Source organism: Vigna unguiculata, chromosome 6, assembly GCF_037176805.1.
Source record: "Vigna unguiculata cultivar grain cowpea cultivar isolate G323 ecotype 2 chromosome 6, ASM3717680v1, whole genome shotgun sequence".
Lineage (NCBI taxonomy): Eukaryota > Viridiplantae > Streptophyta > Magnoliopsida > Fabales > Fabaceae > Vigna > Vigna unguiculata.
Window position 1 is genome coordinate 36,860,593 of NC_140797.1, and position 21,491 is coordinate 36,882,083.

The following is a 21,491-nucleotide window of genomic DNA, read 5'->3' on the forward strand; positions in this document are numbered from 1 at the left end:
TGCAGACCCTACAATGTAGAAAATTAAAAAGCATGGACACGGGACTCCCCTGATTCAAATCAGGTTCATTTCATCATCTCATTTAAAAGATAAATAAATAAACAAATAAATATATATAATAATCTTTATCATTAGGTCAAATCAATCCACATTTTCACGTAAAGCTTTTAAAATGCTTAGTTGGGAGTATGAACTACCACCTTCATCATCTCTATATATTGAAGGTATCACATGCACAGTTTCTGAACTTCATCACACAAAAACATGGCACCTTCTTCTTCTTTCTCTTCATCAGCTATTGTTGCATCAGCTGTGATATTACTGCTTCTTACTGCAGGAACATCCTCGGCTAACCTCTCAAACAACTTCTATTCTAAGACATGTCCCAATGTTTTCAACACAGTCAAATCTGTCGTTAAATCTGCTGTGGCCAAAGAACCTCGCATTGGAGCATCCATTCTTCGCCTCTTCTTCCATGATTGCTTTGTTAATGTAATCTTTTCTGTTCATCAACTACTTTCCTTTTATCTCTATTATTATTATTGGGTATATCAGTTTTCAAAAACTTCATTTTGGTTTTCATAATTTATTGAGTTAAGATCTCACACATACATGACAAGTACGTATACTTAATGTCTTTCGTCTTTCAACGAAGGAAACTACTTCATGTAAATAAATGACTGAACTTTTTTTCATCATTGATGATGATATGTCCCACTTTTTCTGTTTTTATCAGTGGCATTAAATCACCCAGTACAGTGGGTTGATTTGACACTTCGAAACAAAAAAGGACGTGACATCATGCTATAATTACATATTAAAGCATATCTTTGAAATCAAAACTTGTTGTTTAGATTCATCCAACAAAGCTATCTTTTATTGGTTGGTGGTGTTGTTGAAAACAAACAGGGTTGTGATGGGTCATTACTGCTTGATGACACTCCATCATTTTTGGGAGAGAAAACCGCAGCTGCTAACAACAATTCAGTGAGAGGTTTTGAAGTAATCGATAACATCAAATCTAGGGTGGAGAAACTGTGTCCTGGTGTTGTCTCGTGTGCTGATATCTTGGCCATTGCTTCTCGTGATTCTGTTGTCCTTGTGAGTGTTCATAACAACAAGAACAAACACTGTTTTACACTGTTATTCAACTGCATAACACTTTTACTATAACTATATGTTTATGGTGCAGCTTGGAGGGCCATTTTGGAAAGTGAAGGTTGGAAGAAGGGATTCTAGAACAGCAAATTTCAGTGCTGCTAACACTGGTGTTATTCCACCTCCTACCTCTAATCTCACCAATCTTATTAACACGTTTCAAGCTCAAGGACTCTCTGCTAAAGACATGGTTGCCTTATCTGGTATTTGGTATTTTCTGTTAGATATTTCTCCACTCTTCTCTCTCATTTCACGATGTGACATTTAAACAACTACATGCATTATATATATGCATTGAAGGTCAAGTCTGTTTTTCCTGTAACTCAAAAAAGTCATGTCATGTACATAAAGACGCAATTAAGCACTGAGAAAGAGACATGTAACCTATTTCAATGATTCAAAACTTTATACTATTCATATTTCAAATATAATTCTGCATGGACTTTAATATAGGGAGAAACATCACAGCCACATTATATTAGGATTTAATAAACACTAAATCATTTATCAAAATCTGTATAAGAATGTTGAACTATTTGTGATATTTTTGTATATGTGGTTTCACTTGCAGGAGCTCACACAATCGGAAAAGCGAGATGTACTAGTTTTAGAGATCATATATACAATGGAACTAACATTGACAGAAAATTTGCACTGGCGAGACAGAGAAAGTGTCCAAGAACTAATGGCACAGGAGACAATAACCTAGCAGTTCTAGACTTGAGAACTCCGAAGCATTTTGATAACAACTACTTCAAGAACCTCCTGAACAAAAAGGGATTACTGAATTCTGATCAGGTGCTTTTCAATGGTGGATCCACTGATTCACTGGTCAGAACTTACAGTGAGAATAACAAGGTCTTTGATTCTGACTTTGTTACAGCAATGATCAAGATGGGAGATAACAAACCCTTAACTGGGTCACGAGGAGAGATTAGGAAGAACTGCAGGAGAGTGAATTAAATACGCATAAATTTGTTTGAGTTGATAAAGGATTTCTGGTGAATTGGGAAATTGTAATCTGGTTTGTTTAACTCAACTTAAATTGTGATGTACTGTGGAATAAATTGTAATCTTTGCCTTTTTTACAAAGTGAAATGCACCTTGTTGAGTGATTTCTCGGACAAAGTAGAATTCATTATTTAAAAGTCTGGTTACATGATATTACTTATTTCACTTTATATTTGTCAGGATATATTGAACAAATTTGACTAATGAAAAGAAAATGTTGGTAAAATAAAATTTATTGACAAATTTAAGAATTTTAATTACTCATAGAAGCATCTCGCGAGTAATATTGTATCGGTACAATTTATTGACAAATTAAATTTTTTATTACCTATACAAATATCAATAAAAAAATTTATCAGTAAATAAAATTTGTCAATAATTTAGAATTTTTATTATTGATGAAAATATTTATCGACTAAATGAATGTCAAAAGTTCTTGCTTTAAGATTTGAAGAGTCTTGGTAAAAATCGTCAACAAATATTTAGGCAATTCATTTATTTTTAATTTATTGGTAAATCTATTGAAATTTTGAAAAGTATTCGGTAATTGTATTTTTTTTTTTAATTCATCTGTAATTCTATTAATAAATTCGATGATAATATGGGTGTTAAGTTTTCCACCAAAATTGTTGGAACATTTGTTATAAGTAAACGGAGATGGATAAGATGAAGAAAAGAATAAGGAAGAGGAGGAAGAGAATGAGGGAAAGGAGGGAAAGTAAGAAGAAGAGGAGGCAACGACGACAATCTTAGTGTTGACGGTAAACACTAAAGTGATAACAACAATGATAATGATAACGACGACGACAACTGAAGAAGAGGAAAAGGAGAAGAAGAAGAAGAAGAAGATAAAGACGAGGAGATGAAGAAGAAATCATGTATGTATCGACAATGGTAGACACAACTACAATAGAGGTAATGGAGGAGGAAGAGGAAGAGAAAGAAAAAGGAAAAGAGGAGGGGAAGAAGACTAAATAACGATATTTATTAACGGCCAAAATTTATCAGTAATTACCAACGAGTATCTACTAACGGATAACGAACTTCTAACATTCGATAAATCATCATTAATTTTGAGTTACCAACAAACTTTTGTGATTGCTGACAATTTTTTTCCATCATATATATCGGCTTTATTTTTAGTGTTACCCATATAATATATTTGATCTTGTCATTTCTTTTATATATAAATAAAAAGATTGTATTACAACAAACCCAAAATATAAGCAAAAATGTGAAATACAAATATAATTGCTAAAAAATCGATTGGTTGAGTAGATGCAATAAAAAGAAATTGAGAATGGAGTCAATATATTTGGATATTGTTTTTCGTTCATGTCCAACTTGTTTTTAAATTCAATTAATGTTTATAAGAAAAAAAAACATGAAAAAAGTCTCAACAATGGAGGTTTGTGAAGAGACAAATAGGTTGCTAGCATGCTTCCTTCCAAGTAAACATTTCTGTTATCATATTTAAAACTAAACAACTTCTATACACGCATAGGAGTAGCACTGTTCCTAATTAAGAAAGAAAAAACAGAAAACGGATCACTATAAATATATAAATATATAAAAACAATTTATACAGCAAACAAATTTTAAAAAAAATCATTAAATAATAATTAAATTTAGAGAATAAAATAATTAGACACAATTTTATAAAGTAACAAAATCTCTATTATTAATAAAAAAATTATAATTAATTTGTGAATTAGCTAGAGTCTAATTCATCTTCAATATTAACAATCAAAATTTTAACTGCTTACTATTATTGATTTTAAATTAATCTTTAATTTAAAAATAAATAGTTAAACTATTCTGAACTTCATTTATGCCTTAGTGCTAGTTTCTTTTGGTTTATGTTTCAAAAGTTGTAGATATCGTATATGCCTACTAATTAAAAAATCGACTCCACATAATTAAAGATGCCCTCATATAAAATTTATTAAATATATTAATATAATGAATTGATGAATTCTATTTCTTATTTAAAATGATGAATTTTAACTGAACTTATAAAAAAAATATATTATTTAGAATTAAAAATGAATTATTTCTAGCTATGAAATTGCCTTTTCCCTTTTCATACCTATACTAATCTGCATATATAGTTCCTAATAATATAAACCACATGCTCAAACTTAATGAATCTACCTTCTTATTCATGCTCCCATACCAAACTTCCCATACAATAGAAATCACATGCAATCCCTATTTGTATGTTGTGCTCAACAAAATATGCAAATGACGTTGTTACTTTTATTCTTAGAGTGTTAGGTGTTAAATAGACTTTAGAACACTATTTCAATGGAGAAAAAAAATTACAATATATAATAACTTGTTATTGTTATACTCAAATAAGTGTATATTGTTTAAGATTAACTAAAGTGCTTACCTAAATAAGATGGTATCATCATAATTTCCAATATTAGAGCTGTCAAAATGGGTTGGAACTGCAAGTCAATCCGGCTCACCACGGGTTCGAGTTGGGCTGAAATTTTTTTACAAATTTCAATACGGGTTGATTTTTGACCCGGCTCATCTAGAATCTGGTTCACCCGGATTGAACTCGTAGTGAGTCGGGTTGGCTCACCAACCTGCAGATAAAAAATGTATACATATGTTTTTTATTAAGTTGAACTTTACATTTGGGTCAGGTTGTTTTTTTAGCTAACATATAAATAATTTGTATTTTGTTGATTTTGGTTTGTATTTGGATTCTATTAAAGTTTATTTAGATTTTAATTAGAATTATAATTTAATTTTGATTGAAAAAAATAAAAAAAATTGTATTTTTTTAATTAAGTGAATCCGTGAGCCAACCTATTTAATCTGTCAATCCGTGGTGGGCCGGACCAGGTTCGATTTTTTTTAATTCGCTAAAAATTGAGCCAGATTAGGTTGACTCACTAAATGATCAACCCATGATGAATCGAACCGGATCGGACCGGATTACCTGTTCTGAGAGCTCTACCCAATATATTCTATTGATATCTTTGATTTGAAGGTTTATTCTGTTTGCAGCAACTTAATCGAGGGTGTAGTGTGGTTAAGCATCTTTGTCTTACAAAATACATAATATAAAGCAGTTTCGATCAAGAATAATGTGACATAAACATGACAAACTTGACCAAGAATCCTTTTCAGCATACGTTAATTCCAACCTAATATTTTAATTTGCTTAATTAATATATGCAAACCATACATTGGAACCAATTACAAAGCCATGTGCATAATCCATCAACACACATCGTTCTCATGCATCAATTCTTAAATTTCAACCAAGTTCATCATCGTTGGTTAAACTTATTTGAAATCGCTTTCTTGAACCATCCACACACATTCCAATTTCTAAAGCAAGAAAACACTTTATATCTTCACAATTATTTTCGTAACCAAAATAAAAAATAAAAAAAATTGACAGTGAGACACATGGATCAAGAACAATAGTGATTGTCCTAACCCTAGGAAAACGTGTGTAAAAGAACGATAAAGCAACCATGCTCGGTCATTTATGAACTTTCTCTTGTTTCAACTATTTTCTCTTTTTTCAATATCTTTAAAACTTATGATAATATCGAGAGGATGGGTGAGTTCTATTAGTTATTTATTTTATTTTTTTTCTATCAGAAAAATGATACTAAAAAAGTGCAGGTCCTACCGGGAGTCGAACCCAGGTCGCTGGATTCAAAGTCCAGAGTGCTAACCACTACACCATAGAACCATGTGCTCTATGCGTTATTAATCCTTCTATAATCTTTTTGGAGAATTTATGCAAAGTTTTGGCGATGCTCAAACGACAAATTTTTAAGCGCGCACGAGCAATTGGAATGTTTTAATAATGGTCACGTTTGCATGCGTGTTCTTTCCTTGCTGCAACTACGCAACAACAAATGCGGACCTAACTACAGTTTTGAAAATTTAAAAAACATGATCGTATGGAATGTGCATGTTTTAGTTTCCCAATATAAAGAGAAAACTAAACAAATAAGGAAAATGTTAATAAGTATTTTAAGAGTACTCATTAGAAAATAACGTATATTTGAAAAAGAAATAATTAAGTATATTAATTAAAATAATATAAATATACATAACAAATTTTGTAAAGATATGAATATCTTTCTAAATTTTTAGAAAATAACTTTATAATACAAAATAAAGACTTTGAAATTTTTAAGATCTTTATGAAAAAAAAATTAAATAACTTTAATTATTTTTTTTTTATAAAATTTTTAGATGTTTAATACTACTTTTTTGTTAATTTTTCTGTTAATTTAAACTTTTTATGTTTAATTATATTTAATTTTTTGCAACATTAAAATATAATTATTTTATAATTTAATTGATTTTTAACTTTTATTTGTGAATATTAAATAAAATATTAAACACCTGTATAATATTTATGAGCATTTTTGTTTTTTAAATAAAATAAAGGTACATTAATGGTTATTAGCTCAAATTTTATTTAATAATATACTTATCTATGTACTTTTGTAGGATCCAATGTATATTAATTATTCTTAACGAGGACACTGATTAACAAGACTCAACAAATAGTGATGTTTATCCGTGGGTCAAATGAATGCACATGTTGATGTAAAGTTATCGAAATGATCAGGTTAGGGTGAGAACATGTAGCATATATTTTTTGCAAAAAAAAAAGAATATATATATATATATATATATATATATATATATATATTCATATTTTAGATCTATTTATTTATAATTTTTAGATTTAATTTTATGTGTATTATATAACACACCTCTCATAATATTTTTTAGAATTAATAATACACAATCTTTTTCTTCATATATATATATATATATATATATATATATATATTAATTTCTTTTACATAATATCAAGAATATCAAATGATTTGTAATGAGAAAAAATTTTTATAATAATTCCTCTTTCCTAAGTCCTAGACCCTAAGTTTCTTTCACAAATTTTCAAACACGTTTCAGCAGGATTCAAATGCTTTATGCAGAAAGAATAAAAGTAATGTATAGAAAGAACATTGGAATCAATGAACAACATCGAAGGAAGACAAAAGTGTCCACATTGTAATGGAAAAACATTTTTGAAACATGCAAAACGTTTGAAATCTTGTAAGGAGATAATATATATATCATTTATGAAGACATATGAATCTATAAAAGCTTTTGGTTCTACAATGTTTTTTTTCTCTATCAATATATTTTCGACTTTGTATACATGTTAAGATACCCCTCCTCTTTATTAATTTAATTATTATTAGTGAAAAAAATCAATATTTATTGTTGTATATAAACATTTTGAACATAAATACCCTGTTTATTTCATTAATATATTTGTTATCGGTGATTAAAAAAAATCTATTCTACCAAATGTCTCAATGTCAGTAAAATCTGTGTTAAATCTGGAGCAGCCGAAGAACTTGGCGTTGGTGCATCTATTATTGGCCTCTTCCATCACTGTTTTGTCATAACATTTGTGTGATGTTATGTTTCTCTATCTTAATTAAGATAAGGTTAGTAGGACCACCTTGTTTGATTTCAAATAAATAAATAACTTGAGAAGTCATGTGTTAGATTTTAGTAATTAAAATAGTGTTTATGTTATTATATGTCCCACATCTTCTATTTTGCCGTGTCATCCAACCACGTTGCATAGTTGGTTGATTTGACACTGTATAAGAGATAAAATATAATAAGGTCATATCAGAACTTAAATTCATACAATATCTTGTATCGGTTACTGTTGCAGATTTCACAAGTACAGATTCATACACTTGGACTGTGAAAAACTTGGTCAATAAAATATATATATCCACAATAGTTAAACAACTTTAATTTTGTATTTCTTTATACATGTTCTTCCCATGTCCCTTATTATAGAAATCATGCATCCTTCTTAGTTCTACTAATTATTTTGTCAAATGAGCCTTCAAAACATTATCAGTTTTGATCATGAAACTTGCACAGTATTTTATGATTTATCAGATGGTGTACATATGGAATCAAACAGTCTTCCAAAAGAAAAAACACATGCATCTAGAATATATATATATATATATATATATATATATATATATATATATATATTATAATTATCTTAAAAATTATATTAACTCAATATTTATTCAATGGTTAAATATATTTTTGTCCCTCAACTTTTAGTAAAAATTAGAATTAGTTCATTTTCAAAACTTTGATTCAATTTAGTTTTTTAACTTTAAAACTATGTGGATTTAGTTCTTTTAACAAAATTTTGTTAAGTTTATTTAACATTTCAAATACAATTCATGATAGTTTCTTAGTTAATATTGGAAAAAAAATGTGTCAAACGGTGTAAACAACTCAGATACTATCATGAAATGAACGTCAAATAAACTTAACAAAAATTAATTGAAATGACTAATCCACACAATTTTAAAGTTGAGGGACTAAATTGGACAAAATTTTTAATGAGTGACTAATTATAATTTTTATAAAAAGTGGAGGAATTAAAAAGATATTTAACCATTTTATTTAATTAAATTTTATAAAATCGATCAATAAAGTGAAATTTACACTCATTTACTTACAACAAATTCGTTTTATTTTTAGTTAACGTGAGGTCTCCCTCTTCAACAAACTCCACTAATGTTATCATTGGTGTTATTCCACCTCCTACATTTAACTTCACCAACCTTATCAAAAAGTTTCAAACTGAAGGACTATCTGCTAGATACATGGTCGCCTTGTTCTTCTTTATCCTATTACTTCCCTCCTCTTCCTTCCATTATATGAGCAATAAATCATTTTGTCTGTGTTTAGTTGAGACACGTTTTAGTATTGATTTTGTGAATAACAGTGGTTTTTCCTAACAAAGTCCATACCAGAATGTGACATTCAAACAACCACGTGCATTGGATCAAGTCCTTTATCTAAGCTTAAAGTCGTGTTTCACTCAATAGTAACACATTTGACAATCATGAAAGCCACATTTAACCAACAAAATATCACCTATTAATTATGATATTTTAGTGTTCAGGGAAATAACTGAATCTAAGAATCATTCATGTTTCGTACATAACATATGCAACAAGACATTCACCAAGAAGAAAACAAAGAGAATGGGCAAAAGAACACATAATTGTTTCAAAGAACATCCTTAGAGAGATATGAAAGAATAACAAACCTTTAACTGGGTCACAAGGAGAGATTAGAAAGAACTGCAGGAGAGTGAATTAGGTAAAAGAGATCACCAATTTGTTTGTGGTAAATTTTGTACCTCCCTAAAAGTTTTGGAAGCTGTTTTGGTCAATTGAGTTGCTTAAGTGATATCTAGTGGGTTGGCAAATTGTTGAAGTGGTGTTTAGTTCAATTTAAATTGTAACATTATCATTGTATTATGGAATGAGTTATAAGGCATTTTTCCTTTTTTACTTGAAAAGTTCTATAATGAAATTTGACTTCAGATTGAAACTTTCTAATAAAATCAAATCGTAAACATCCCAATGATTTAGTGAATATAACTTGTGTTAGTTGTGATAATAGTCTACTAGTGACATTTTGCCACGGGTGTTGCGTTGGGCCTTTTTCTTATTACAAACTCAGCTCCCATCATTCCTTTTTTACTAATAAAGAAAAGTGTACAGTCACTCTGCTTCCTAATATATAAGCTTCAAGGCAAAGAAAGCTCAGTAACGGTTGATATTGAGGTTAATTTAGAATGGAAAATGTGGTGTCATTGCGAGATTTGTTGGGTCCTCATTTGTATTCTTTTTTAACTTTTTAGTCTCATCTTAAAGTCCTTTTTCTAAGGCTGAACTTTTCATCTGAACAATTAGACTATTATTTTTTTCAATCTTCATCTGAACAATTAGACTATTATTTTTTTCAATCTTCATCTGAGTACTTGGTGTTGATTGTCGGTATTAGTAATTTCCGGAATGCAGATTTTTCTGGACTAAGTTCCCTAATTACCTCATTTTAGAGGACATTCTACATCAAAAAATTTATATCTTACTTTTGAGTTGGGTTGAATAATTTTTGTGTGACTGTTACTCGTCACTGGTTATATCAGGCAAAATAAATTATTTTGCCCATTCCATAATATTTGTTGTTTCTAATGAGTCCTCTGCTCTCACCTTTCCCAAAAGGTATCGGTCTTTTACTGTGTTTTAGTTCGAATAAAAGTTGCACACCAGAATTTTATGGAACTGAAAAAAAAAGACAGATTATCTAGTTCGGTCAGTTTAAAAGTTCAACATGGAAAATTCAATTTCCAAAATCAATAAATTTGTAGAACTACTACTATCTTGCATTGAAATGGAAAAAGAGAAGCCGTGTCTTACAAAAAGGGGGACAGGAGAAATTGTTGATCGAACTCTTTTATTTATATTGTAACATGAACAGCAACACTACAAGAAAAGTGTCATAGCAACACTAAATGAGAGATCAGACATCAAATGGAGAAATATAATCATGCTTTCTTCAACATGCTTGCCTCGCCTGTTTAAAACCATCCACGCATGAACATAACAGTTTACACTAAATACCTATCTCTATGAAAGGGGCAGTTAAAGCGTCATTTAATAAACCAAATGTTTTATTTGTTCACAAACGTCATGCCCTACCACAGCAACAAAAACCAGACCTTTTTTGTTATACAAAAGCTAGACTTACATGTAAAAAATTTTACATCACAGAAAGGTTTTTCACAATGAGGACAAAATCAATCCTCCATGAATTTTTTTTTTTCCTTTCCAAGCAAGTGAAAATCAATACAAAACACCTTTACACACATTATTTGCACCATGTAATGTATAAATTGGAGACATTCTATAGGAGTTAATTCAAAACCTTTGGATACCACACAAGGTTGGGAATTCAAATCAGCCCCTCCCAGCATTCCCATGTCTTTGACTTCTAAATTGATTGAGGAGAGCCTGGGCCTAAACATAGAAGAAAATTCATCACTCTTTTTGAAATAATAGAAAGAATAAGAGGCAACTAAAAAATTGAAACTACAAAGACAGAAAGCATACCTTTTCTTTGGCCCTTGGGGTGCCTGACTGTGATAAAGCTACTAATGGAGGGACAGCTCCTTGTTGAAGCACCTTGCCTAAAAATTTGGTACTATGTATACAAAGATGTAGAAGAGCTGCGGCTGCATTCTCTTTTCCTCTCGCAGAACCCAACTCAACAACCTCAACCAGAACAGGAATCCCACCTTCTTCACCAATTGCATTTCTTCCTTCTGGAATTGTGGCAAGATTTGCCAAGACAGCCACTGCCTTATCAACCATTCCAGCTGCTGGGTCCATTAACTCCACAAGGTGCCTCACAGCACCAGCTTGCACAATCCGATTCTTGTTTTCATGAAATATTGACAAATTAAACAAAGCAGTGGCAGCATCTTTCTTTCCCCTAGGGGTTCCATTCCCCAATAATTCTACCAGTGGTCTAATTGCCCCAGACCTCCCTATGAAAATCTTGTTTTCCTCAATCACTGATAAGCTGAAAAGAGTGGCAGCAGAATTCTCCTTGGCTTCTGGGCTCCCAGTTTCAAGCACGTGAATCAGAGGTTCAATTGCACCAGCGTTTGCAATTGCAGTTTTGTTGTTATCATTGATTGATAAGTTTAGAAGTGCGGTAACAGCATTTTCTTGGATTGTTATATCAGCTGATCTAAGTAAATCAACTAATAAGTTAATGGCACCACAGTTTGCAATCGCAATTCTATTATCCATATTGTGCTTTGCAAGAAGGCGGAGTTCTGCTGTTGCCTCTTTCTGAGTATCAAGATCAGAGCTCCTCAGGCCCTCAACCAAATTCCGGACCTGGGCTTCAATACCTGAAAGATCAGCTCTTGTTTCAATAGCAGGAGATGCTATCCTAGGAACAAGCCTATCTGGTGGCCGCCTCCATATGCCTTGACTTCGCCTTGTGTCTAACAATCGGGCTGGGGACTCAGCTTCTCTATGTGTTGATGGCATGACAGTAGTACCAGCAGTTTCTGGCCCTGCATTTAATTCACCTGAAGCATCTCTACTGTGGCCTGGACTTGTTGATAACCGAGGAGCATTGTTGTCATCATCTTGGGTTTCTTGAGGAAAGTTTGCAGTAGAAAGTGCACTGGAGTCAGAAACAGCTCTAATATGGGTTTGAGATTGTTCAGAGCTAAAGGCACTGGATGATTCCCTTCTAGATGGTGACATTGATGGCTGGCTAGCTGAATCCACAGTGCTTTCATCTGAGCTAGCAGACCTGTCATCCAAACCAGCGGGAGATATTCTTGCAAGATCCATATATTGTCCATTAATTATACCACTTAAGGAACCTTCTGAAGTTGAACGGGGATGCAAAGGTGATGATGTTTCCTCTAGCTGAATGCCAACAGAAGTTATGTTATTACCTGGTGAACTAAAAGAACGAGAACGCGCTGCCTCAGGTGAGGACGGCTGGTTGTTCCTGGGGTGAGAAAAAACAGGTGACTCCCTGGTTGTACCGGATTCCATATACCCATGAAGGACGGATGGTGGATTTAAATTTGTGGATTTTGTGGGATCAACTAGTTGCACATTGTTAGATTCACACCAATTTGCAATTAGAGCTTTTACAGTATAATTAGGTATTAGGTTGGTATGAGCCAGAGTTTGTCGTGTCTTTGGACAAACAGTAAGCCCAAGATCAATCCAGTTCTTGATGAAAGCTCGCTCATATGTTTGCCCTGATGCCACAATCACAGGATCAGTCATCAACTCCAAAGAAAGTGGACAACAAAAATCAGCTGGTATTGGAACTGGGCTGCTACTCTGAGCTTGCTTAAGCATAACGAGACGCTCATGCATACGTGTTATGACAGCAATCATTTGATCAATGTATTCCACCTCATCAGTCTTTTCAGATTGTTCAGCATTTTCCTTTAACCTTTCAAGGGCCACAGCCTCAATAAGAACATCTTGATTAGACATGAGGCCCAGCCTATCAGCGATTTTAGTCAGGACCTCTGGACTGGGTCCTGCATATTCCAGTTGTGCTGTAATAGCTTCCTTAATAACTGATGAGGTTTCTTCATGCCCCAAAAGCTTAAGTTTATGTGAACATTGCTGCAATTTTTACATTAATAATACATCCAATTTATTTTTTTGATATAAAAATAAATCCAACTGAAGGAGGATCTTAAATTAACTAGTCGATCAGTAGAATATTTTACCTGTAAATCTTCAGAACTCAATTCATCAGGGAGAGAATACTGAGAAACCTTCAGCTGCTGGAAAATATTGAGCCCTGAAGTGCGAATTCTTGATATCAGGGGTTCAACTTGCATAACCTAGCGAACAAGATAGAGGAAGCAGTGAGATCTTGACATGCAATCAACATGAAAAAATTAAAACCATGAATTTTCATGAGAAACAGGCATAACAAAAAGTGTTACTATACATTCTAATTCTAGAACTGGTCGCTGGAGGCAGGTGGCAACCCAACTCATCCGAAGATACTTGCATGCTTCTCAATTCTAACATAACCACATTCACTAAGGTGGAGACAAAGAAACAGAAACCTTATTAGAAAGGACTGATGTCTGACTATGCTTCCTTGAAAAAGGTAATATGGATGGAAAATGAGTTCCAAGTGGACTAGGAAAGGATCCATAAATGAATGGATTGGAGGTTGCTAATTGTAAGGAGTATGTGATATAAAATACCTCATCCTGTATTAGCAGTTCTATATTAGAAAGCAGTTCTGCATTAGAAACTGCATAATGAAAGTTATTCATAGAAAATAACAAGTGGTAGTTATGTATTTGGAGTATATATGATAGTAGGCTGCGTGATTAGACAAATGTGTAGTTATTCATACTTTTGTGGACAGAAAAGAAACTGTCTCGGAGACAGCAAGTGTATTGCTGTACTATGTAATCTCAGTGCTCTGTATCATATTTCACTAGTTTATCAATTGATATTCTATCATTTCAGTCCAAATACGCAGGATCATTAGAAAGGGAGATCTGTTAGGCCAGTGAGTTAATCATTTGGCAATAGTTTCTGATTTTGTAGATTTACTGGAGCAGGAAGAAAATATGTGGATTCTGGTTCATTAACTCCAACTTTTTCATAAAATAGAGACCTCACATTTTTGTGTTAACAGAGAGGAGAGACGAAAGGGTGATAGACTCACTGTGTAATTGGGGAAAGATTTAGGGATTCCAAACAAAATGAAAGAATATAAATTTTATTATAGGATTATTCTTTCTCCAGGTCAGTATGACCCAAGAGAAAATGATGTACAACTCAAGGCATTTTGAGAGTGCCCAGACAGTCTCCTAGTAACTACAACAACAACCTTCCCTGTCTGGCCAACATCCTATTTCTTCTACTAGTCACTGAACAGTTAGTTGTAACTACGCTTAGATAGCTACAACTGTATATCTCAGTTAGTTATAACTACTCTAATGATCCCAGTTTGTTGCAACTGCATTTGTATCCCAATCCTCATTACTATTATTCTGCCTTCACACATACACTTTCCTAATGAGCGGTCTTGTATACGAGGTATTACATGAATTCTGTCAAAAAAAAAAAACAAGGGGCTGCTACATCTAACTTATCAGGAACTTACGGAGAGAAAAATCAAAGGTTTATGTTTTTAATTTAAAAAGGGATTCCATCCTATGCACCAATACAACTAAAAATTGTCAAGGTTGGAGACTTGGTGAGATAATTGAAGCCCAAAATGATGGGGAGGTAATTGTTACTGCAGTAGATGATGAGATGAAGGAAGAAGTTTTTTTCCCTCAAGGATGATTTTTAGCAGGTTGTGATGATGGGAACTGAAATCCATCCTAGTAGAAACGGATCCATTAAAGGATTTGTTGGTAGTTAATCATAAGGAGTATATGTGACAGAAAATAACTGATCTATATTTAGCAATTCAGTATTAGAAAGTGCAGTGAAAATTATGCACAGAAAATAACTGATGGCAAATTATCTATTAATTAAGCAAGTGCATTGCTATTTGTAGTTTGTGTACAGAGAATAGATTTTGGTTTTGTCTCCGGACAATATGCATATTGCTGGTTGTGTGATTCTAGTGTTAAGTATAATATTTAATTAGTACATCAATTGACGTTCTATCATAATGTTATATAACAACATTTTCTACATTCAAGCTCAAGTATTTATGCACACTTACATATATTAAAACTCTACTCTATGCAGTAAACTTTCATTATTGTTGGAGACCCCACATCCACTAGAAATATGACTAAAATTATAGTATACAAATATGTGCAAACCTCATTTAAAAAATCAATTTTGTGAAATTGAGTTAAATCTAAAACTCACTTTTTAAGATAGTATCATAGTCTATTTTAATCAAGTTTATTGGGGTATCGGACAGATATCAGCCACCTACAAATATCTAATCTCATGATCCAAAGAAATATGTTGAAGATCCAACATTGACCAGAGATATGGTGTTTCCTTAAGAAATATATAACTAACTCTAAATAACCAACCGAGTATACGGTTAATCCATGCATTTGGCAAGTCAAATCTAAATCCAACTACGGTTAATCCATGCATTTGGCAAGTCAAATCTAAATCCAACTATCTCCCGAGACTCAACTTATCTTGTCAGTCAATTTGAAAACAAACCTTCCAAAGTAATGAAAACCGTGACACATGATATCTTCGTTTAATAATAAAAAGCCGAAGAAACATCAGATAATAAGAACTATCTATGGCAAGTAGGTCCATATGCAACGGATAGATTTTTCTATTGATAATCACACGGCTCCCAATTTGAATTGAATGGTTCAATATGCTAAATCTCATATGGATTTGAATCATTCCATGTGTGCAAGAATCAGTTGATCCCATATGATCAATATAAAATGCATAATTCAATTATTCTTTTCATTTGACCTTATTCTTTATTTAACCGTTCTGGTCAGTGAAAGAATTTCAAAAGTCAAAAAAGTTTACATTGTTTAAAAGGAACTGAGGGAGCATAGCAATGCACCCAATTCCGTTCTGGCTTTTATGACATGACATGTTGTCTTGTGAAAGTAATGGTTAACTTGTGTTATCAATTCCTATTTCAGAAGTATTGCATTGAGCCTTCTAATTATGTCTTTCAATATTATTCAAACATTCAAAACAATGTATCATTCACAATTCAAACACTAGCATGGTGATTCACAATTTCAATCATGATTTGAAAACCATCAAATCAGGGACTTTAATCTCTCAATAAATTATGAAAAGGAAAGTATATCTTGCCAAATGGTATCTTAACTTGACACAGAATCAAACAAGATAGACAATTATAATCTGGAGGAAAACTGTACGTGAATTAAGTTCAGCAAGTTGCAGTCTTAAAAACTAGATCTTTTCTGAAGATGTTAAATAAAATGACAGGAACACATGTTCAAAGAGAACAGAATAAGTTATTTTTTCAAACATGTCTAGAAATAATGATAGAATCATAACCAAACCAGAAAAAACATCAGGAAATGATAGAACACAAATACATATTTGATTAAACAAAACAAGGTATATGTTATCACATTCACCACCACAACTGCATGTTCTCCGTTATCACATTCACCATCCCATAATGGAAGCTTAGTTCACTTTAATTTGAAGTAACAACATAGTCAAATATGACCTTTGTATCTAGAAACTAAGAGTTAAGATATTATGAGACTTACAAAGTATACTTTGCTAGACAATAGGTGCCAGTTCTCAACATGCTCCTTTAATTCATTAACAGCAAGACCAATTTCTTCCAATATCTTATTAAGCATTTCATCAGAAGCTAACTCAGAATTAACAATCTCATCAATGATTGGCTTCAACAGCTTAAGTATCTCCTCTGCCTTCTGGTAATACTTTGAGACAGGTTCAGAGCTCTTGTTTCCAGAAATTGATAAATGCAAAAACGAGGATATGCCATTTACTATCATTTTTAACAATGATATCTCCATAACACCTGCATATAATATTATAACAACAATGATAATAAGCTGAATGTAGACACAAAAGAAAAGGAGGGAAACAGCTCTCAATTTATAAATGTTCATTTAATTTCTATATAGCAAATTGAGTATAACAGCATTAGCTAGAAAATTCTAATTATCACCAAAAAATAGTGAAAGTATGACCTTTAGGTAAAATACATTCAATTTAGGCTTAATCAAATGTTTGTTGTTATTTAAAGGTTATTTTTCTTATCTGTATTATTTTGCACAGAGCATACATATAATTCTTGCATTTAGTTGGAACTTACAATCATACAATCCTAGAGCTCCACCCCCCTCCTTCTCCACACTGAAATTTGATTTTAAAAATGCTGGTCTAATTAACAAAAATATCTTAAATGACAAAATAGGTGGACAGCTAAAAAAGCCTTCCCCATTTACAACTGTTTGTTGTGGACAGTGGATCAAATAGGGTGCAGTCCCAATACCCTTCTCACCTAAAGGAAACACGAGCCACTTTCCATTTTCATCAGATATCACCCCTTATCACCAAAGAAAAATATACTAGCCTCTTCTTTTGTCAGTAATAACCCCCTATCACCAACCATTTTTGCCCTGGCAGATATTGCAGAACAGAGGCTATCCCGCAACAGCTAAGGTCACAGAGACCGTGCAAACAGAGGAGTGGCCCTAAAGGCCACAAACTGCGGCAAATTTCATTAATTTTGACCACAATAGCTAGGCACAACGTAACAGCCCATCGAGGAACAGCACGGTGTCATGAAACTAGTATAATAGCTGCATTATCACTTGCAACTTACTACTAAACTAATGATACATCATTAACTATTTAGTTATAGCAGGGAATTAGACCTACTCAAAAAATTAAATAACAATTTAAGAGTTTTCATGGTTTAGAAAAGAAAAGGTAAGACAACGACCATTGCACTAAACGGAAGAATCAAACAAGGCTAAATAAGCAAGATGACACACTTTAAGTATGTATGGACATATAAGTATATCATTGGAACAAGGAAATTTTGAAAGAAAAGGAGGTCTGGTATCAAATGAGTCAAACTACAGTGTTAACCCCATCATGTAATGGTACATCCACTCAATTTAAACAAGCCAGACTGCGGTTCCAAATTTTCAATTGCCACCGTGAAATGTCCACTCCTAAATACCAATTTGAGAAGAGTGGAGTACCTCGACTAGAAGTAGGGGTTTTGCCTTCATCCCAAACCAAACAAAAATGTGACTCGTGCTCATGCATCCTCTTTCCTACCTGATCTTGTAAAGTTATTACTCAGAAACTATTGTACTGCTGTGCAAATGCACCAATCATCATTATAACATGACAATTATATCTCAATATATATTGGCATTTGAAGTAGCATCACTCTACCTAGAACTTGAAACACCACCTTAGTCAAGCTAAAGCAGTCGAAGCTAGTAGGATTAACACAAGACACCCAAATTTTAACAGTGCTGGGTCACATATCGAAGTAAGATTTACAAGCGTCCAGCTCTTGAATCAGTTTGACGTGAACAGCTACACATGCATGCTTAGCTAGAGTGTATCCAGACACGCACTAATTTAATTACAAAAAGTAAGTGTTTGGATTACTGTTTCAAAGGTTTAAAACATAAATTCCTACTTTCCCATGCACAAAACGTGTAAGGAAGTACTTTGTCCCATCGAGATGAAAGTAAGTTTCATTCAACGCAAAATCGGTGTCCTCAATCACGTTAAGTTTATGAAGTCAAACGCAACACAGTTAAGTTAAGCTTTGTTCCGCATGAATAGCAAGAAGTTTTCTCAAAACAACTGAAACTTCTTAATCTAGAAAAAAAACACTTGGAGTTGATCGAGCTCAGAGAGCTGAACTCAACTCACAGGAGAAAACAAATCACAATCTGTTAACAACTTTCCTAGTTTTTTCCTCTTCTTCTCTCTGTTAACAGATATGCGAAAACTACGAAGCACAGTTGCAAACTCACACAAGCCAATTGTCACGCTCGGTCAAAGCTAAAATATGGATAAAACTCTAGTCAAACGCGGAATTTGGGGATTTACCGATGGAGCGAAAGTCGATGCACGGTTTCCAGAACTGTGCTCGATTCGTCGAGAGATTGAAGCAGCCAACTGAAGAAAATGAAGCGAAGAGTCTTTACTTGCTCTCGCTCTGCTTTCCTAGACTTGGCTTGCCGCCCGCGAGGGATAGTGAAAGTGAACGGGGTGACCGCTGGCAAAGTAACAGCACCCTGATTTTCTGGCTGGCAACGGTGGTGATCCGCCGGAGGAATAGGACGTACGACTAGGGCGAGGTCCTCGAGGAATTGGGAAATTGTGGAGACTCCGTCTTCTTTTCGCGTTTTTTACTTTTTATTATTTTTATTTTTTTTGTTGAATCCAAATTCTCTTGATGGTGTTTTTTAATTAGGAATGATTGATGAACTTAATCACATGATTAGATTATATTAGAAGACTGATAAAACAAGCAAGTACCATTCACATTGATCTTGGTACTGGTGGTACTCGACTCTGATCATGATGGATAAACTATATACAATCTTCCATTTACAAGTAAATCCTAAATTCTTTTAACAGTTTTCAAAAAAATTATAAATTTAACCTCATCCACATAGTAAGGGCATTGCTTTATGCTCACCTTTTAATCACTTTTGTTTAAAAAAGGTTTACATCTCAAATTTTAATTCAGATTTTTGTATTTTAAGTAATTGACTAATATATGATGTAAAGGTTTGTGTTATTCATTTCCAATTAAATATTATATGTTTATGATGCAACCATGTATGAGTTTTTACACTCGCCTATACCAAAATACTACTTTGCTTTTTGGATTTCTTTTTTCCACATTATATGTTATAATTGGATTATTCAATTGAGTTATGAAATACTATGGCAAATAAAAAATTAATTGAACTAGTGCACTTTAAGGTTGTTTAATTAAAGCTTTGCTTTTATTGAAATGTTTATATTAATTTTTATTTGATTCCAAGAGATTAAAATATCTTAATTTATTGTTACAACTAAAGGTATTATACATACAATTACTTTTAAAATATTTTTGTTAGGTATAACAAAAATATTCGTGTCCGTAAATATGTATGAATACAATTTTCAGATAATTAATATCTACATATATTTGTTATCTATGAATACTGAGTGTTATAATATTTATTTATGAACAAGCCAGGTATCATATTATCCATACATGTGAATATTTGTTATCCTCAAAAAATTAAAAATTAAAAATTAATTTATATTTTATTAAATTAAATTTAATTAAAATTAAATTTTAATTTACATTTTATTAGATTAAGTTAAATTTATATTTTATTAGATTAAATTTAATTTATATTTTATGAAGTTTAACTTAATTAAAATTAAAATTTAATTTATATTTAATTTTATATTATTTTATAAATTTATTTAAAATTTATAATTTTTTTTATAAATATTTATGGATATCAACAGTTACACGCAAATTCTAAAATGCCCATGATTATTTTTTAAACAGATATTTGGGTAAGTAGACATAGATAAATTCTTTTTATTGCGAATCAGGTTACGGATAAATATTATGTGTGTCCGGTCTAACCCGTTATTATCTATAATTCTAATAAAAATATTAAATTGTATTTGGGGATTATACTTTTAAATAAATTTATTGAAAGAAATATCATATAATTAAAACTGAGTAAACTCTGTCAAATATCAAAACATTCATCGTATACTAAATGTTGGTCTTGTTTTTTAATGAAATGTAATAATTAATTCATTCTAAAAATATTAACAATAATTTTACAGTTATATATATATATATATATATATATATATATATATATAATATCTAAAATTACGTTAAATTTTATAAATGGATATTTTTTTTCTCCTTTTCCAATTTTCACTTAGTTAGAAAATAATTAAGTATACGCTACTTTCAACTAATTAAAATTTGACTTAAAGTTTACCTTTTATTTAAAAGTTTATCTATCTTTACCATTTTTTGGTTTTAAATGGATTAAATTTATCGTAAAATACTTTAACTGCAAACAACAATAAATATATTTTTATTTTTGTAGCTTACACGTCTGTTCATTATACAAAAACCAAATTCCCATTAATGGCGCTATGTACATGTGCTTCCTAGGGCAAGTTGTATTCATTATCATTCAAAATTCCCATAACACCAAACAATATGTATGTATCACTGTCACACGACATATATACATTTTGTCTTCCATTATTTCACCTTTTTAAATGCTTGAGGCCCTTGAATCTAACAACATTCATCATACATATACTAAATTCTAGGTCTTGAAAGAAGAAGTC

At 31.9% G+C, this 21,491-nt stretch overlaps 2 protein-coding genes and 1 non-coding gene across 4 annotated transcripts; 1 reads left to right on the forward strand and 2 right to left on the reverse strand.

Annotated features, from left to right (window-relative positions):
* Window positions 1-233: 233 nt before the first annotated feature.
* Window positions 234-2,286, forward strand: LOC114187062 (peroxidase 4-like). Its single transcript, XM_028075185.2, has 4 exons — window positions 234-492; window positions 910-1,101; window positions 1,193-1,361; window positions 1,730-2,286. The coding sequence occupies exons 1-4, from the start codon at window positions 265-267 to the stop codon at window positions 2,119-2,121; spliced, it is 981 nt and encodes a 326-aa protein (XP_027930986.2). The 5' UTR covers window positions 234-264; the 3' UTR covers window positions 2,122-2,286.
* Window positions 2,287-5,821: 3,535 nt separating this feature from the next.
* On the reverse strand, window positions 5,822-5,893 carry TRNAQ-UUG (transfer RNA glutamine (anticodon UUG)). Its single transcript has one exon. It is a non-coding gene; the product is annotated as a tRNA-Gln (tRNA).
* Window positions 5,894-10,732: 4,839 nt separating this feature from the next.
* Window positions 10,733-19,542, reverse strand: LOC114187471 (U-box domain-containing protein 4). Of its 2 annotated transcripts, none has more exons than XM_028075731.2 (5): window positions 19,209-19,542; window positions 16,862-17,142; window positions 13,361-13,477; window positions 11,190-13,253; window positions 10,733-11,096 (listed from the first exon to the last, which is right to left on the reverse strand). In XM_028075731.2, the coding sequence occupies exons 2-5, from the start codon at window positions 17,135-17,137 to the stop codon at window positions 11,037-11,039; spliced, it is 2,517 nt and encodes an 838-aa protein (XP_027931532.2). In that variant the 5' UTR covers window positions 17,138-17,142; window positions 19,209-19,542; the 3' UTR covers window positions 10,733-11,036. The 2 variants fall into 2 exon arrangements, with proteins under 2 accessions (XP_027931532.2, XP_027931533.2); XM_028075732.2 differs by lacking the exon at window positions 19,209-19,542 and adding an exon at window positions 13,588-13,681 and having other exon boundaries at window positions 16,862-17,003.
* Between the last annotated feature and the right edge of the window lie 1,949 nt (window positions 19,543-21,491).

Bases quoted from the DNA above. Each gene is read 5' to 3' on its own strand.
- LOC114187471 (XM_028075731.2), bottom strand. From the start codon at position 17,137: ATGGAGATATCATTGTTAAAAATGATAGTAAATGGCATATCCTCGTTT. The intron at 13,478-16,861 runs GTAAGTCTCATA...CTTGTTCGCTAG, and splicing joins TGTCTAGCAAAGTATACTTT to GTTATGCAAGTTGAACCCCT. The intron at 11,097-11,189 runs GTATGCTTTCTG...TTCTATGTTTAG, and splicing joins CCCCAAGGGCCAAAGAAAAG to GCCCAGGCTCTCCTCAATCA.
- LOC114187062 (XM_028075185.2), top strand. From the start codon at position 265: ATGGCACCTTCTTCTTCTTTCTCTTCATCAGCTATTGTTGCATCAGCT. The intron at 493-909 runs GTAATCTTTTCT...GAAAACAAACAG, and splicing joins TCCATGATTGCTTTGTTAAT to GGTTGTGATGGGTCATTACT. The intron at 1,362-1,729 runs GTATTTGGTATT...TTTCACTTGCAG, and splicing joins AGACATGGTTGCCTTATCTG to GAGCTCACACAATCGGAAAA.